Source organism: Petaurus breviceps, unplaced genomic scaffold (genome assembly GCF_028583685.1).
Source record: "Petaurus breviceps papuanus isolate PSGF00001 unplaced genomic scaffold, PetGlider_PUasm1.0 187, whole genome shotgun sequence".
NCBI lineage: Eukaryota > Metazoa > Chordata > Mammalia > Diprotodontia > Petauridae > Petaurus > Petaurus breviceps.
Window position 1 is genome coordinate 595,445 of NW_027185799.1, and position 19,396 is coordinate 614,840.

Below are 19,396 nucleotides of genomic sequence, written 5' to 3' on the forward strand. Positions count from 1 at the left end.
TGCCAAAGAGATTTTCCTAAGTGCAGGTCTCACCACATCATTCTCCCCACCTTCTTCCTGACACATTAAGTTCCAGTGGCCCCCTATTACTGCTAGATTCTAGCATAAAGTTTGGCATTTAAAACTCTTCATAACCTGGCCCTTTCCTGCCTTTCTGGTATTCTTATACTTTGCTCTCCTCCATACACTCTATGCTGGCTGTCACCCCTTCCAGGAGTGGTCACCCTCTTTACCTCCTGTCTTCTGCCTGCTTCCTACAAGTCTCAGGTCAAATCTCACTTTTTAAAGCTGTGGTATCAAACTCAAATAGCACTCATGACTAAACCATAAATGAGGCAGAGCACTGGACCTGGAGCCAGGAAAACTCATCTTCCTGATTTCAAGTCTGGCCTCAGACACTTACTAGCTGTGTGACCCTATGCAAGTCGCTTTACCCTGTTTGCCCCAGTTTCCTTATCTATAAAATGAGCCGGAGAAAAATGACCAAACCACTACAGTATCTTCACCAAGAAAACCCCTAGGGGGGGCAGCTAGATGGCACAATGAATAGCACACTGGCCCTGGAGTCAGGAGGACCTAAGTTCAAATTCGGCCTCAGACACTTGACATACTTACCAGCTATGTGACCTTGGGCAAGTCACTTAACCCCAATTGCCTTGCCTTCCTCCCTCCAAAAAACAAAAACAAGAAAACTCCAAATTAGGTCACAAACAGTCAGACATAACTGAAACCATCAAATACTAAAAGGATCTATACTGGTCACATATTGACTTTAAATACCCCACAAATTAATATTATCTACATTTTATTGTATTTTTACTTATTTTGTTAAATATTTCCCAATTATATTTTAATCTGATTCAACCCCAGGTGTTGTGGGCTGCATGTTTGACATCTGTTCTACAGACCTTTCCATATCCCTCCAGTTGTTAGTGCCTCACCTTGGATATTACTTTCCATTTATTTTATATGTATCTTGTAACACGTGGTTATTGCCATGGTATGTCCTCCATTAGAATATGAACTCTGACACCAGGTCTTTGCCTTTATTTGGACCCCCATTTTAGGAAGTTTTTAATAAAGGTGAATTGATTAATGGGTTGATTGGTGATGCATGATTTCCAAGGACTCAAAACTCAGGGAGTCACCCCTCTCCTCAGCATAAGATGTGCCAAATAAGGACAGAAGTGTTTTCTCAAATGTACATTGGGTGGTCTACTGTGTCCTTGTTCCAGTACTTGAGGTAGATAGCTGGGCTTAGATTGTGCACCTGACTTCTAGTCAATGGAAGAAAAGGATCAGGAAGGGGGATGCGGGAGAATTCCAAGTTAGGGCTTTATAACTTCGATATTTCCTTTTGTAAATTGCTTCTCCTCTCTATTTGTCAGAAGGAGGGGGGGCGGTTTACCCTTTCTCAAGATTGTAATAAACCATTCTTTTCTGCTCCTACCTTAAGAAGCCTCTGTGTATTATTTGGGGAAGGATCTCTGTTGCACACAGTTTTGGAGTGCACACAGTGAGATAAAAGTATCCTCCCTCTCTCACATAAAGTAGCTCTCTTATCCCAACATCTTGCCACTTAATGGCTCATAGACATACTCATGAACTCAACCTTGGGCACAGTCACCTGAAATTACCTAAAATTACACTTTTGCACAGTTGCAGTCATAGTCACACACAATTACAACCAAAGTCAGACCCGTGGGGCCTAGTCACAGATGGAACCTGAGAGAGGGAAAGAGACTGGATTCTGCCTCCTCATAGGGTCTCTGCAAAAAATAACCTTTTGATTGATCTCCCTGCTTCAAGTCTTTTCCCTCTGCAGCCAATCCTCCATCCAGCTGTCAAAATGATTGTTTTAAATAGAGGGTCAGACCATGCCGTTCCCATGCTCAATAAACTCCACTGGCTCCCTATGACCTCCAAAAGTCACATATAAAAAATTCTGCTTGGCTTTTACATATCTCCATCTTTTACTTGTTCCTACCTTTTTAGTCGTCTAGCACTTTAATCCCCTCCATGTACTCTAAGATGTAGTAACACCATCCTTCACAGGCTGACTCCCTCCCATTCCTGGAATGCTCTCGGTCCTTACCTTCACATTCTGGTTTTCCTGGCTTCCTTCAAGACTCAGATTGAATGAGCTGTCTGAGAGAGGCTTTCCAGGCTCCTCCCCAGTCCTAGCCCCAACACTGAGGTGAATTTTCTTTTACAGGGTGATTTGCATGTTATTTTCTCCATTAGAACAAGAATTCCTTAAAAGGAGAGATCTTGTTTTTGTCTCTCCTTGTATCCTCAGAGCTTAGCACGGTGTTCAGAAAATATTGTGTATAATAAATGTTTGTTCATTAACCATTATCCCTATTTTTTTTTTCATTATCCTTCTTGGGACAGCTTGAAGTAGGGAAGGCTCATCTTCTCAAGTTCAAGTCTGGCCTCAGACACCTACCTACTACCTGTGTGATGCTGGGAAAGTCCCTTCACTCTGTCTCAATTTCCTCATCAGGAGCTGGAGAAGGAAATGACAAACCATGCCAGCATTTTTACCAAGAAAATCCTAAATGGGGCCACAAAGAGTTACATATGACTGAAAAAAACAACTGAACAGCAACATTCCTAGAGGCTGAGAAGTAAAGTGACTTCCTCAAGGTCCTAGTGTTCAAGGTAGGGTTCAAACTACAAGTGTTTTATTCTGAAAATAGGAGGAGGCACTCTTAAGTATTTACCACTACCCAACCCCATACCTACAGGGCAAAGTAAACCGAGCACTGAGCCCAGAGTCAAGAAGTCTTATCTTCCTGAGTTCAAATCTGGCCTCAGACACTCACTAGCTGTGTGACCCTGGGCAAGTCACTTCACCCTGTTTGCCTCAGTTACCTTATCTGTAAAATGAGCTGGAGAAGGAAATGGCAAACCACTCTAGTATCTCTGCTAAGAAAACCCCAAATGGGGTGATGATGAGTGGAACAGACTTCAGATGGACTGAACAACAACTGAAATCCAGAGAGAACTTGGAATATAGGGAAGATGGAGAAGGTCCTACCCTCAGGAAGCAATTGTTTAGAACAGTGGGGTCACACTCAGGACACACCTGACCTGTGGCCTTAACCAGATTAAAATGTAATTCGAAAATATGTAACAAAATAAATAAAAAATACCACAAAACATAGGTAAACATTACGTTTTAAAACTATGTGGACAGGCAGCTGTCAGAGATCCGTATTTGAGTAGATCACGTATTTGACACCAGTGGCCGTCTTAGAGAGGACACCAGGAGAGGGAACGGCTTTCCCAGCTCTGACTGCAGGGTGGCTATGAGGCACTGGCCCAGAATGAGCAGGGTAAAACCAGTGACTCAGTTTCTCCACCCCAAGGACGGGGGCATCCATGAAGGTGGAGAGAGTGGGGGGGGGGGGGTTATCCGGCGGATCGGGGTCAGACTAGCCAACAGACCTTGTTTATTACACAGAAAATTCCCTCCCCCATTCCTCTGCCCCTCCCAGGGGACCCCCCTCCCCCGCGCCTCTTCAGCCGGAAAGTTTCCCTCTCTTCGCCCTCCTTTCGCTTCTCCCATTCACGTGCAGAAGCAGCGAGCCCCCAGCCCATGTGGGCCCTGGGTTTTCGGGGACCCGCCAGGAGGGGCGGGGCCTAATCCGTCCGGGGGCGGGGCCTGAGGCGTGCAGGGGGCGGAGCCAGGGTGTGTTCTCCAGGGGCGGGGCCCAGGAGGAGGGGCTGGGGCTGCCCCTGCGCCCTCGGGCCCGGGTGGGTCCTGGCCCCTGGAGCAAACAGCTGCTCTCGCTCCAGGGTAGGGGGTCGCGGCGGATCCCGATGTCCGACCCGAAGAGCCAGCGAGCGCCCCAGGAGGGTCTGAGAGGTAGGAGAGGTCATGGGGCTGGGACTGAGGGCGAAGGGGTCCCAGGCAGGGTTTTCTTGGCTGCTAGCTCGCTTCGCCTGACCTCAAGCCCACCTCCCTCCCCTGGGAACGAGCCTCTAGTTCGCCGGGAGTGTGCTGTACGCCGGTGCGTACACCTTTGGGTACTGCTGGAGCGTAGACCATTGGGGGAGGGCGGGGCCTGCAGCTGAAGGAGTGGGTCAGTTTGTCCGTCCAGTCAGTTTGTCTGTACGGCGTCGCTGTTGCTTGGGGCTGGGACATCTGAGAGTCAGACTCCCACTCTGACCCCCTCGGGGTTCCGGAGTGCTTCATCGGAGTGGCCCCAGACTCCACTTCCCACCCCCCCCCAACCCCCAACTGCTCTACGGGGTTGGGGGGTGGGGTGGGGCAGAAGTGGGAGCTAAAAATAGCCTTTCTTCCCTGAGGTTGTCCTGAGCAGATTGGGAAGCACAGCCCCTCCAGGACTCATCCATGTGGAGGTTTCCTCTCCTTCCCACCCCACAACCTCTGAGTGCCCCCCAGATTTGGATCTTTAGTTTACAGTTGTACAGTGTCTAGTGAAAACTTCCCCCCGACCCTTCTTTCCATTCTGTAGAAACAAAAAGGTATTAAGAACCGAATGGGTGTGAGACCTTGTGTTCATCTGTGCTGAGAGAAAGAGACAACCAGGAATTACAGAACCCCAGAATTTTAAATTTGGCAAGGACCTCACAGGGCATCTAGTCCTGCCCCTGCTGAAAAAAAAAAAAAAGAGAGAGAGAGAGAGAGATTCTCCAATACAGCAAACCTAGTAAGTGGTCATCCAGCCTCGATTTGAAGACCTCCAATGATGGAGGACCCAGTACCTCCAGAAGCAGTCCACTGTGCTTTTGGATAGCTCTTATTATTAGGTCTATCCTTTTATTAAGCAAAAATCTGCCTCTTTGCTACTTCCACACATTGCTTCTAGGGCCCTCTTAGGCCAAATTGAATCCCTTTTCCTCCTTGACATCCTTCCCTATACTTGAAGTCAGCTACTATATGTTCCTTGAGTCTTCTCCAGGCTAAGAATCACCTGTCATTTCAGCTTACCCTCATATGGACTGGACTGAAGACCCTGCTCCCAGGAAGTTTACAGTTTGATGGAGAGGGAAGGACAAGTACACAAAATAGCTATGATACCAGGGAGAATGAGATGAGTGCAAAGGAGGGATACAAGCAAATATTGTAAGAAGCTTGAGGAGGGAGAGATCACTTTCAGTTGGAGAAATCAGGGAAGGCTTCTTGTCGGAGAGGACATCTGAGTTGGGTCATGCTTCAGCAAGTACATAGGCAGCAAGGATGGAGAATGGAGATGGATGCTATTCATTGATGGTATGAACAACAGAAGAGGACAGGATGAGAACAGGAGACAGAGGAGTCTAATTTGGTTGGAAGGTAATGTGTGTGAAGGGAAATTAGGCTGGAAAAGTAGGCTGGAGACAGGTTGTGGAGGAAATGCCTGAGCTAAGGAGTCTTTCATCCTATAGGCAATGACAAGGCATGGACCATTTTTGAACATGGCAGTGACATGGCCAGTGAACACTTTAGATTTTATGATGGTCCCTCTTCTCTTCTGTGCAGCCTTATTTCACATCTGTACAAAGCATGTGACCACCTCCCCCCCCAATATCTTGACAGGATGTGTTGAGGCTCACATCTGGATAGTATGTGTGACAGCCTTCTCTGACATCTGTGCAGAATTCTGTAAAGGGCTTTCATAACCATTGATCCTTTAGGTCTTCACAAAAGTAACGAAAGGGGTTGTTACTAGAATAGGGAAACTCACCAAGGCCTAGAGAAGGGAAGCCTTATCTTCACTGTCACACAGACCATAACAGACCCATGGCTAGATCCTTTCCAGTTGGTTGGACTAGATGACCCCTAAGATACCATCTAGCTCTAAATTTATGGTCATTTTAAACTCCGACCTTCAGGGCTCTGTAAAAGATCTCACAACTTGCTGGTGTTGTGTACCAGCACTTTTTTTTTTTCAATTCATTCACAACACCTCCCCCCCCCCCCAAACATTCACAGGCAGCTAACTCTCAACTCTTAGGCAGTTGAACCTTCTGACTTTCCTGGTTTCCAAATACTCCTTGGCTCCTGGACTCAGAAATGTGTCCCTTCTCCCTTAAGCCTCCAATTTTAATTACCCTTCCACTTCCCCAAGGTAATTTTTTGCCCTACTCTTTCCCTTCTTCTTTCTGTCTTCCCACCATCCAGACCACGTATGTGATTGTGTCAATTCACAAGGTTAAAGCGAATCATCAGATTTAGAAAGAATTCATAAGAGGAAGGAAGTTAGAGTGAGTAAAAAAAAATTAAATCCATGGTAAACCAGTCTGGAAGTCTAAGCCTTCTAGCCTGATCTTTAAGGTTCTCTACGAGGAAACTGGCCCAAGATCCCAGAATTCAGAGCTTTGGCCTCCCTGGAAGTCCTAGAAAGGCATGCAGACTCCCCAAACACTTTTATGACAATCTAGGATTTGTCTACATGCTGTGCTCTGGGTAGTATTCATTGGTCCATTCTGTAATCCTATGCTCTCTCTTGGCCAATCAGTGGTTACTGCATAATCATTTCGCCCACTAGGTGCCTCCTTTCTTACTCAAGGGGGATGGGGCAGAGAAGCATATAAAGAACTGTCACATAAGGTAGTTTTTTTTCCTTCACCTCAAAAATAGACTATCCCTACTAATCTTTCTCCATCCCCTCTCCCTTCCTTTTGGAGAGCACAGTTCAGAGGAGAGAAAAATCCACATGAGCTGTAGGAGTTAGGGAAAGCTTCCTGGAGAAGGTGAAATAAGTTGTGAACCTTGAAGGATAGCTGGGTATGAACGGGGTGTTGGTTGTAGTGAAATGAGACTAGCTGGGGAGCAGGAATGACTATAGCCTTTGTGGTGTGGGGGTGGTGATGGGGGAGGATGAGATGATTATGTAAATAAAAAGCAACACAGAAAAAAAAATCAGGACTCTGATTAATGTGGTGACCAAGCTAGACTTCAGAGGGCTGTGTTGAGCATATGTCTCTCACTTTGGCACAGAGGTGGTAAACTACAGGTGTGGAATGAGGCATTGTCCCATGTGACAGGTGTGTTGGTTTTAACTGTCTTCTATTACAAGGGGAAAAGGGAGGAGAGAGATGGAAGTGAAGACCATTGGGAAGTGACTACCATTTTTGTTTTTAGTGACTACCACTTTAAAAAAAGTATCAATAAATCATTTAAGATATGAAAGAAAAAGGATGAAGAAAATAGAGAAATAAGAAGTATGTTGAGACCAGTTGGTAGAGGGCCTTGAATGGCAGGCTGAGGTACTTGAAATCGATTCTACTGGCGGTGGAAAGTCATCAAAGGCTCTGGAGCTAAGGAACGGCCCAGAGTTAGACATGAAGAAATCATTGCTTCCCTAACGATGAGGTTCTGAGTCAAATGGAACATTCTGGGTTAGTTATGTCTGCCTACTATTTGTGGAGAGAACTGAAAGCTGATTGTAGTTGCAGGACTTTGTGTGTTTGGGGTCAGGGGTTCTGCTTGGGTCTGCTGCAGGGGGGAGGGCTGGGGGATGCTCAGAAGAGCTGGTTGTGGGAGCTGCAATAATTATTTAGGCTTGACTTGCTCGGAGCCAGGAGCATCCCCTCACCTCAGTCATGGATTATATGAGAAGGGTCCCTCGTCAGTCCTTGGTACCACAAGGGTTAACTCCCCGGCCTCCTCTACTCCATCTTCCTGGGAGCAGGAAGGTTGAAGGCTCTTGGGAAAGTGTCTAACAGTGATCCCAGGGAGAATCTGTCCCAGGCTCCCACGACCTAGGTCCCAGGGGAGAGGCCATGCTGGGGGTCAGAAGGCAGTCTGCTTGAGCATCTTTGTATGAATGTTTGCTTTTTCATATGTGTGTATGTGTGTGTCCATACCTCCAGTTGTCCCTGAGGCTAGGGCAAGTTGAAACTCATTAATGGTCTTGTCAAGGCTTGACAGTTTCTTGCTGACAGTCTATGAGCCACCCTCCTCTACCTAATGAGCTTTGGCTTTTCCCTGTCTGAGCCATGAAGATAGGGTGAGTTTATCAGACTTTGTTCCACCCTTGAGTCCAGACCCGGCAGCACTGTCAGAGATGGCTTAAGGCATCCAGAACACCCATTGGTCAGTACCCAGGCTCTAGCTGGAGTGTGCATAGACTCATGTCAGGAATAGCCTCTGAGTTGTTCTTGGTTTTTAATTTAATACTCCTGGATCTCATCCCTCTGTAATGCAGAAATGGAGGCTTGGTGGTCAGTGGTGCACAGCTGGGGTTTGTGACCTTTTTGTGTGTGTCTTGGACCCCTTTGGCAGCCTGGTGAAGCTTATAGACGTCTTCTTAGAGTATATTTTTTACAATTCATAATTAATGGAAATGCTAAATTTCAGATAGAGGCTAGTGAAAATAGAGGCATTTTTTTTTCCATTTAAGTTTACAGATTCCCCTGAAATCTATCCGTGGTACACAGGGTACCTGGGAGTTATTTAAGTTTGCAAGCTGTACATCGTCTGGGAGGGAGGAGGGTCAGGCAAAGACCTTAGTCCTGAGTATCTCCTAAGGAAACCAAGTGTGAATTAGGGGACTCAGTCAAGGTGCTTAGCTTCTCAGAAAGGGGCAATTTTTATATCTTTAGCCGACTTTATATGGAGGGGGAGAGTGGAAGGATGGGGAAAGAAGAAGCTGTTTGGAACTAGAACTGTGTCCTTATGTCTGGCTTTTAGTAGCTAAGTGGTACAGTAGAGTGCTGGATTTGGAGTTAGAAAAGACCTGAGCTCAAATCCAGCCTCAGGCACTATGTGACCCTAAGTTAAATAACCTCTGTCTACCCCAGTTTTCTCTTCTGTAAAATAGAGATAATAGCACCTACCTTCTGGGGTTGTGAAGAGAAAATGAAATATTTGTGAAGCACTCTGCAAACCTTAAAGCATTGTATCAGTGCTATTATATGCACCCTGGCCTTTCCATCTCTGGTGTGAGTTGAAGTCTCTGACCTCTAAGGAGAATGTGATAGAAAGGGATTTGACAGCTTGATGTAGAGAGTTATCTGCTGCTTCAAATCCCTTCTACTCCAGCCTTCTGGAGGTGGCCTGGACCCTGTGACCTTGATTATGGCCTCATGTTTAAGGACGTAATTCATATATTGCAGTTCTTAAATGTATATACTCAGACCCTGGGGGCGGGGTGGGGACACATCTGTGTTTTAGAGTGGTGAGCTCTCCTCCTGATATCATGGTCATGCCTTTAACTACCACCACAACCAGATTCTTGGAATCTCTGAAGCTGGTCTTGGGACAGGCATTGGCCTTGCCCTGGTTAAACATAGACACACATGATGTCCATCAGGGGTGAGAGACCCAATCGGAGACTTGTCCCAATAATCTAGGGCTCAACATGGAACATACAGATTTGTAGAGTATTCATTTATATACAGAGGTTCCCAAATTGATTGGGCTTATTGACCCCTTTTCAAAAAATAAATTACTCAGTGCCCCCCTAGAAATCGACTTTAACAGTTTAATGTTTTTGTTTTGTTTTGAAATTTGTTACTACCTCCCCCCTGGATCATTTCCAGTGTCCCCCAGGGGGCGGTATTGCTCACTTTGGGAACTTGTGATTGTGTAGAATGAAAAACAGTAGGATGTGCATGGAAAGCACTTCATGAACTGCTGTTAGTAATGGAGGAGCATGAATATGGAGAGGATGGGAGGAAATTTGGGGGTAGAGTCTTGTCATCGGCTGGGTAGGGGTAGTTAGGATGAATATAAAGCTGTCATATGTTCATAGAGTTAGAACTGATCATATAGTCCAATGTACTTACTCCTTTTACAGATCAGAGAACTGGGCCCCCCAGTTGATTTACTTAGGATCACACAGGTAATGAGTGGCAGAACCCAGATTAAAACTTGGGTTCTCTGACCCAAATTTCATATTCAGAAAGACTTCTTGGAGGAGATACTTCAGCACCTGTTTCAGTGATGAGACAAAGATGGCCTGGGAAAGAGGATGGATTGTGGAGTATGTTTTGAGCTCCAGTCTAAGCCTGAAAGCCGGCATGGTGCTAAAGGGCCTCAGAGGGGTATCCCACAATGCCCCTTGACCCATGAAGATAGATCAAGATAGGAACCATGAATTCACCCACATAGAGTCCATTTCAGTGATCAACTGGTCATGCAGGGACAGAGCTCACACTTCATGGGCCTGTGCCTGGGCAAGAGGGCAAACTCCAGGTTCCTCTTGGCGTCTGAGCTGGCCCTACCCACCACACCCAATGGCCTTTTCCCCTTGCTCTGTTCCTCCCTCCCCCTACAGGAGCCTTTCCTTCACTCTCCAAACTCCTGAGTCCAGAGCAGCTTAAATATCCTGGCCGCATTGCATTCCTGATCCTCGGGACCCCACGAGCTAGTTTCTTAGTTCTTTGCAGTATCATAAACACTAAATTAATCTAAGCTCTTTTGCAAGAGAAATCATCTTCAGTAATGATCCAATGGTAACAATTTCTGACCACTCTACACCCCATCCCCTTCCTCCAGACCCTCCTAGAGGCATTAGAGACTTTAACCACCCCTCCCCATTTTCTCCTTGAGAAATTGAGTGGGAAACAATCTTGTCCAGATTCACGGGGCTGGTCTCCCTTAGGGATCTTTGAGAAGGAGTCAAGGGTAGGGGCTGGCTCTGGGGCTGAAAGAGTGAAGGGGGTGTGTGCTGGGGGAGGAGAGCCTTGTATCAAGAAAAGGGGAAAGAGACATTTGTCTAGGTTGAGACAGAGGGTGGGAGTTGCTGCCTCCTTCTAGAAGGGCAAAGAAGGAGGGAGGTGCATCTCGTCGGTTGGCCCCGATGCCGGGTGAGCTCTTGGGTAAGCGGTGGCGTCCCCGAAGTGAACCCAGTGGCTTGCTCAGCCCCGTATCAGTAGCGGAAGGATCCGGGATCGCCCGGTCGGATCTTATCCCCTCCCTCTCCCAGCCCCCGGGGCGGAGCTGAGGGAGGGTCCCCCGCCCTTGGGGCTGGGGGCAGGGTCTCGGGCGGAGAGCGGGGAGGTAGCGGGGGAGGTGGAGCCTCGGGGCCCCTCCTTCGGGGGAGGCTCCATCTCGGGCCCGCGGAGGAGGAGGAGGTGGCCCCCCGGGCCCTCAGGCCAGCCTGCCCGCTAGCTGTTCCCGGCTGCGCAGCGCCCGCCAGCGCCGCGGCCCATCCCCATGGCCTCCCCCCGAGAGCTCACGCAGAACCCCCTGAAGAAGATCTGGATGCCGTATAGCAACGGGCGGCCGGCACAGCACGCGTGTCCGCGCGGAGGTGAGGGGCTAGGCTGCCGCACGCGTGCCGGTGGGAGGGCGCGCAGGGCGGGGGGAGGTGCTGCTTGTGTCTCCGCACTGAGTGGGGGGGTGGTGAATACCTGTGTCTTCTGGGAGGGGAGGGGGCTCACGGACCTATGTGCACCACGCATGTCCGAGTGGAAGTAAGGGGAGTGGGTGCACCTGGAAGGATGGAAGGGGGGAGGCATAGCGCAGGTGACCCCGGAGGTGGCATGGCGTGGGGGGCGCAGCACGGGTGTGGGCAGACTTGTCCCGGATGTGGGCTCCTGGCCCTGCACCTTTCACCTGTTAGTGAGGGCTGGGCGGCGTGCCCTTAGAGGGCCCTAACGTTACGGCTCGGGTGAGAGACCCGGGCCGAGTGGAAAGGATACTGGGGAGGGAAGGGGGATGTGTCAGAAAGAGATGTTCCTTTTGGTAGTAGGAAACCCAGTTTGAGCCAAGACCGTGGTGGGGGTCCCTTGGAATCATGGAATCTTTGAGTCTGCAGCCCTGGGCTTTGGGAGGGGGTCGAAGACAGCCCTAGAGGCTGGGGTGGGGACAGGAGAGCAAAGCCTTCTCATGCCGAGGGAAAAGCCCCAGAGCACATACTGACTGACGGGATGTGCACCCCTGAACCAATCTCTTCAGTTCTTTGGGCGTCAGTTTCCCTGAAGGGATTTCTAAGCCTTTCTCAATTCTGAAATTCTGTCTGAATGCCCAGGGGGAGTGGAGTCAGAAGTCTCCTATCCGGGGATAGGATAACTGAGGCTCTTTCCAGATGTTGAGCTATTGAATGTCAATAGAGGTGCTTCTGCCCCCTCACAGAATAGGCCAGCATTGGCAGAACAGTATTTAAGAGTGAGACACTTTGACCTCTGGGTGTGTCAGTCTGTGTACTTGTGAGGAAACTACCTTTCCCCTGCTCAGGATTGTGTGTCTGAGCTTCCTTCCATTGAATTTCTAGTCTCTAATGTGTGTTTTGATGTTGTGTGTGTATAGACATTTTCTTCCCGCCCTCTGGATATGTGTGAACTTGAAACCAAGTTAGCCTTGGATTAGGGCAATCTAACCTAGGCTGGTCCTTCGCACATGGTCCTAAGAAGAGGGTCCAGGATTCTTGGTTCAGAAGAGGAAGCTGAGGAAGGCTGTGTACCAGCCGATTTGGAGCCTAGCTGTTCCTTGTCTAGTCAAGGTTGACAGGGCAAGCCTTGGCAACTGGTGAAGGCCCTATTGCCTTCTTTAGTTGGTCAACAATGAGTCTAGGTAGGACACTGAGAGGCAGATGACCAGAGGGGAGGGGGCGCAAGTGTCTTCTCAACTCCCTCTAACCTTTTATGGTAGGATTTCACTTCCCCTCCCTTACTCCCTTCCCCCCCCTCCCCATCTGAGTAAATTTGACCTACCTCTTACTTCTCCTTCATCTTGTGGTCTGACAAGTTTAAGCTCCTTGTGGAATCCTCACACCTGACACTGAATCTTTCAACCCTGGGGTGCTAGAGTAAGGGAGCAGTCCCACTTGGATGGGACCAGTCAGAGAAAGTCCCCGCATAGCAAGGCTCTTGCATTTGATTTGTGGGCCCTGTCACTCCACCACAGGCCTCAGGTTAGCCACTCCAATCTAGATTCAGCCCCTGGGGATAGGCAAAGACCTTTACCCCATCACAGTGAGTCTCAGCAATCATTCCCTCCACCCCCTCCAACTCTAAGTAATAGCAGTTTTGCAACTGAAGGATGTTGTCGTGCCAAAGTTGGATTCTTTCTGACTCAAGTTCCCTAAAATCTGCTACATTTCTCCTGTCAGATGTGATATCAGAAAAACTTGGGAACTTGGCTGTCTTTTATGAGATTTGCTTTCCAATCTGGTTCTGTCTTTATGCTCAGCGGGGGTTGGAAACATACTATCTATATACAATACATGGTGCCTGCATCCTTTTGGCAGAATTTCTTTTCTGTTTCCAGGGAAACCATCACATTTCTCAGTTTGAATTCACACTTAAAAATAGAGCCAATCAGAAAGTAAGTTTCTGCATCTCCTTCATGATTTTTCACACTTCATTGGTTCTACAAATATTTAATCACTTGTGTACAGGGAAGTGGGGGGGGGGGGCGTGAGTTGAGAGGGAGATAAGACAGATTCCCTGCTCTGGGAGATCATCCTCAGGGGTTGCAGAGGGATGATAAAACAGGGACATAGAGCAAAGCAAGTTGTGTTAAACACCATGAGTTATAGACACTGGACTGAGGAAGCCCAGAGGGAGAGGCTGCTTTTAGATGATAGGATCAGGGAATAATTCATAGAGAAAGTGACATTTGATCTGGACCTTCAGGCTAACTAGAATATAAAAGGGAATTTTATTCAGTGGACTGTGGGGAGCAACTGAAAAGCTTTTAAGCATGGGAATGGTCAGATGTGTGTACATTAGGAAGATTATTTGGGAAGCTGTATGAAGCATAGATTCTAGGGGAAAGCCTGTAAATACAGGGAGACTAGGTTAGGAGGCTACTTTAATAGGTCACTTGAGACATTTGTGGACCTAAGCTAGGGTCCTAGCTATGGGAATAGGTAAGAGGGAAGACAAATTTGAGAGGTTATTGTGCAGGTCGCTTCGACAGGACTTTGAACTTGATTGGATATGGGAGATGAGAGGAGGAAAAATCAAAGATGACTTAAGAATTTAAAGCCTAGTGTTGGCATTGATGGTGCCATTAACAGAAACAATTAGAATGACTTGTAAACTATTCCCTAATAAATAAGTGGTCAAAATATACTAGCAGTTAGTTTTCAAAAGGAAAAACTCAAACTGCCAACTACCGTTTGGGCGGAAAAAAAGGAAATTGCTAGTCATCAAGGAAATACAAATTAATGCAATTCTGAAATGCAGTGATGAAGTACAATTAAGACATTCACCTTATATCACCAAGCTGGTAAATATGATAAAGAATAACATTCATTCTGGTAGATGAAAGGGAGTTAATTTACTGCTGGCAGTGTTAAGAAACTTTGTTTTGGAAATATTGTGAAATAATCTGGAATGTTGGTGAAATACTGTTTTGGAAAGAAATACATATTTATACCATAAAAGTTACAAAACTGTTCATGCTTTTGCCCCAGTAAATCCTTTTAGGATTTTAATTGCAGGGGGTTATTGACAGGGAAGAAAAGACCCATGTGAGAATATTCACAGCAGCACTATTTGTGTTAGTAAAGAGTTGAAAGCAAACTCTGTGCCCCCCAGTTGGGGGGGGGTGGCAGAGTAAGTTGTGTAACATAGAATACTGACCTGTAAGAAATGAGGACAATAAGGTCCCCAAAGGAGGAGAGGAACACTTGGCTCCCAGGATGGAAGGATGAGCAAGGAGAAGAATATACCTACTGACTACAACTGTGTAAATAAGGACGTTATTAAAATTCAGAAGAGAAATACTCCAAGGGCTCTGATTTCATCAATATGGTTTATCCCTCTTGTAGCACAAGTCACTATCTATCTTACCTGTCTCATCCAATGCTATTCCTAGAGCACGATGGACAACTGGAAATTTACCTCAGGTTTGGGAATTTACTTTTTATTAGAAACTTAACTTTAAACATCACTCAATAACCTTGTGTAATAATGATTTACATTTAAGTTAATTAAACTTGGATCTCAAAGGAACATTAAAGACGCTTAGTTCAGCTCCCTCATTTTACATAGGAAGAAATTGAGGTCCATAGAGGTTAAGAAACTTAAGCTAAGTAGTAGAGTTATTAGTATTGTAGAATATAAGTTACCAAGAAAAATTAAGCTAGGAAGTAATCATCTAGCTTACTTTTTGAAGATAAAGATGGGGCAGGCTTTCTATCCATAGCCTTGTGGGGGAATAGCATCCTGGGGGTTTCTGTCTCAACTTATTGGTCAGTATAGTGGGATCTATGTTGACAAAACAGAATTTGTCAATAAAACATTTTAAATATAAAGTCTGAAGGAGAAATTTTACATACAAAAATTGGAAGGGGGAAGGGGGAGTGAGATGAATTTTATTTTAAACAAGTTGAATTGTCAGTGCTGGTAGACTATCCAGATGGTAGTTGGGTTTGTGGGTCTGGAGCTCAGAAGAGAGGTCAATGCTAGAAAAAAAAAAGATTGGGGGAACATCTGCATAGAGGTGATAATTGAAGCCATGGGAGTGAATTCAGTATTCTAGGGAGAGAAAGAGAGAGGGGGGCCAAGGATAGAGTTTTTCAGGAGGGAGTGATGGTCATATTTAGAAGGCTGGATGAGGAAAAAGATGCAAGGAAAACCTTCTGTTAAAGAGTACCTCCTGAAGTAGGAGAACCAAAGGAGATTGGTGTCATCTAAGGGAAGAGAGAATGTGGAAGAAGGAGCCAGTCAGTATTGTCAAAACCACAGAGACCTGGAAGAAGGTAGAGACTATTTAGATAAAGCTGTTCGGGCTTGAACAGCAGGTCCTTTGTGACCTTGGATTGGACAATTTCCTTAGACTGGTGGGGATTTAAGCCCAATTACAGGAAGCTGAGGAGTGGGAAGCAGCAAAAGTGTTAGTATTTTTCTCTGGATATTTTAGCAAAAGGAACAAACCAGTCTTTCTCCTGGCTTCCTTGTCTCTTAGAAAAAATGAATTCGCTTCAAGAAGCATTTATTAAGAAACTAGATGTACAAAGCACTGTGCTAGGCTGTGAGGATAAAAAACCAAAAATAGAAACTTCCTCCTATTTGAGGAAAAAATGTGTCCCCAGGTAAGTAAATGGGAAATAGATCAACCTCCTGCTTAGAGAGGTGGAGAGATTGGGGAGGGAGATCAAAGGCCTTGTATGGAAGGTGGCACTAAAGCTGAGCCTTGAAGGACACCAGATATACCAGAAGGGAAAGGTGTGGAGGGAGAATATTCTCGGTTGTAGGGACAGGTAGGATTCAGAATGTTGTTTCCAGAGTATTAACAAGTAGGCTGCAACACAGTGTGTGAGTCAGGGAGTAATGTGAAACCAGTCTGGAAAGGGGTTGCAGCAAGATTGTGAAGTGCTTTAAATGGCAGAAGAAGGACTTTGTTTCTTATCCTAAAGGGAATGGGGAACCACTGAGGCTTCTTGAACAAAGGAGTGACATGGTGGCACAAAAGTGGAGGGATCCCTCCTTTGCAAGGAGAAATTATCTTAGTCTCTGTGACTGTGGTTCTTTGTATATGACAGGGGTACCAGAGTGGGTGCAGGCAGGGGAGAAGAGGGTCACAGTCCTTTTATCATCCTCCCTCCAACACTGGGGCTTATGGCATTAAGAATATGTTCCTTCACATGCACACTCACTCTTCTCTTGACCCACGCCATTCATTCTTGGTCCTCCAATTTTAGAGATCATTTAGTTCAATCCATACAATGGACTGGCTTGCAAGGGGCCAGTTTTCTTTTTACCCCCTTTCTTTAAAAGAGGCACACGTTTATCATTTACCCATCTTGTTATGTTAGCCAATCTGATAGGTGTAATATGGTACCTTGGAGTTGTTTTAATTTGCATTTCTCTAATCGATAGTGATTTAGAGCATTTTTTCATATGACTATAGATGGCTTTAATTTCTTCATCAGAAAACTGCCTGTTCATATCCTTTGATCATTTATCAATTGGGGAATCAGTCCTGTGTTCTTGCTACACATACCAGGATGCTATATGTACCATGATTTCCCCGCTACACATCAAATATTCTAAGTGAACAGTCATATCATAGACTTTCAGCCCTCAGAAGGCGATCCTGGGAGAAGAGTGGGTAAGGGTGAAGTCAGAAAATTTTTCCTTAGTGTTTCAAGGATTTGTGGAACTCGCGATAAAAAGAAATATGTTTGCATCCTTTGTCCCATCTTTCTTTTGTCAGGTCTCATTTATCTAGTTCCATTTGGATGAGAAACATAAATTATAGCTTCATAGAGATGTAGACAGCTGTTTATGCAAAAAAAAGGCCCCCAGCAGGTTAGTGGATGGGAGGCTTTGTATGAATCTGAAGTATAAAGTGGCAGCAACAGCAGCAGCATCAACAAAAACACAACTGTCAACATGTATACAGAGAAGCTCACTGTCCTAACACCAGACTCAGTGGTCAGAATTGCAGAGGAAGTAAAGATGGCTGCCTAGGAGGTAGAAGAGAGGAGTGGAGTGGAAAAGACCTCAGAGGTTGCTGGCTAACTTTCTATCCCATACAGATAAGCCCTCAGTGCCATCCCTGACAGCATTGTGCAGCCTCAGGACATTTGGGCACAGGGAATTTCTTAATATCTTTGATGCATTTTATTTTTATTATTTTTATTTTTTGCTTTTTGGAAGGGTGAGGGCAGGGCAGTTGGGGTTAAGTGACTTGCCCAAGGTCACATGGCTAGTAAGTATGTCAAGTGTCAGAGACCGGCTTTGAACTCAGGTCCGCCTGACGCCAGGTGCTTCGCCACCTGACCACCCCATCTTTGATGCTTTTTAAAAAAAATTTAATTTGATTTTTTGTAACATTTTAAGTTCTGAGCTCTCTCCCTTCCTCTACACGCTGCACTAGAGATGGCAGCCATTTGACACAGATACATATATGTCTAAAACCATGTTATGCATACTTCTGTTTATCAGTTCTTTCTCTGGAGGTGGGTAGCATCTTCATAATCCTCTGTAGTTGATTTGAATATTTGTAATATTATAATATACAATATAATATATTTTATATAATATAATATAATGCTCAGAATAGCTAAGTCATTCACAGTTACTCTTTAAACAATATTGCTGTTACCATATACATTGTTCTCTCAGTCATTTCCTTTTCCATTATTTTCCATTTCCAGATGGAGAGTAAAAAACAAATCTTTATTCTCATAAAATTTCAGTGTTCTTCCATAATTGATAATGGCATAATAGGACTCTTTTTTTGGGGGGGGTCGTCAATATTGACAATATATCTCCTCCTCTCAAGTGGTACATTTGACAAAGATTTCAAAATTGAGGGAATAGTGGGATAGTAAAATCTAGTGCATTGGAAAGCTAGAGCACCTGTATTCTAGACCTCGATCGACCACTGGGCAAATCTCTTTCAATGCATGCTGTTCACTTTCTTCATCTGTTAAAAAAAAGAAACAACAGGGTCCAGTTAGGTTGCTTCTAGATCCCTTCATGTGCTGTCATTTCATAACTTTAAGATCAGATGAAAAAAAATCTCATTTGCCTTTTAGAACATCTCTTTAGACCTTTTCTTCTTGTTTTCTGACCACTCATCTCATAATCTTTGGCCTTTTGAAACAGCTTTGTTTGCTTTCTGGCTGTGGTGATGATTTGGAGGGTCACAGATTCCTCAGGGTTGGGAGCCTTGCTGGTACAGTGGACACTGAAAGAGATTTGCAATGTGAAGGTCAGTCCTGTGCTTTGTGTGGCTGGGGGAGGGGCTCATTTTCTTCCTTTTCTCATGAGAAAATCATAGAATCACAGATCTAAAAATGGAAGAAATCTTAGATTATCTAATTCAATTTCCTAATTTTTCAGATGAGGGAAGGGGCCCAGGGAAGTTGAGTGACTTGTCTAAGATCATTAGCTTCAAGTTCTAAATGAGTTTCTTCTACCCTTGGCTATTAGGAAGCACTGAGCTGAAGGCTCAGTCTGTGAAGATCCCAGTCTGTGGAAATGAACATTTATTTAATTTTGCTTCCTCTTCCTCAAAGTGATTGGATTCTATTCCTAAATTATCACAAGTGGTTTTCGAGATGCATTTTGTTATTTATAACAAAATTAATGGGAGGAAGCTGGTGGTAGAGTGGTTAGAGTGCTAGACCTGGAGTCAAAGAGACCTGGATTCAAACCTGGCCTCAAATTTACTAGATTTGTGACCCTGCGCGAATCAGTTAACCTGTTTGCCTCAGTTTTTTCAAACTTTAAAATTGAGGTAATAGCACCCACTTTTCAGATCAAAAGAGATGATTTTTGTTTAAAAAAAAAAAACAATTAGCACAGTGCCTGGCACATAGTGGGGACTATATAAATACTTTTTCTCTTCACCTATCATAAGCTCTCTCCTATCTTCTAAAGTACTTTGACATCTTTTTCTTCTATTCATCCTCAAAATCTGCCTATGGGGTAGGTAATACAAATATCCATTTTATAGATTAACAGACTGAGGCTCAGTGACTCAAATTGTGAGCTCCTCAATGGCACACACTTGTCTTTTTGCCTT

At 45.4% G+C, this 19,396-nt stretch overlaps 1 protein-coding gene across 6 annotated transcripts in view; it reads left to right on the plus strand.

Moving 5' to 3' along the window:
• The first annotated feature begins 3,701 nt into the window (after positions 1-3,701).
• PFKFB4 (6-phosphofructo-2-kinase/fructose-2,6-biphosphatase 4) overlaps positions 3,702-19,396 on the plus strand; it is a 76,569-nt gene continuing 60,874 nt past the window's right edge. For 3 of the 6 annotated variants that reach the window (XM_069090598.1, XM_069090599.1, XM_069090597.1), the window contains exon 1: positions 11,025-11,216. In XM_069090598.1, coding sequence (XP_068946699.1) covers positions 11,120-11,216 — 97 coding nt within the window. In that variant the 5' untranslated portion in view covers positions 11,025-11,119. Of the gene's footprint in view, positions 3,875-11,022; positions 11,217-19,396 lie in introns of those variants that run through there. The other 3 variants (XM_069090600.1, XM_069090601.1, XM_069090603.1) reach the window with 3 other exon arrangements.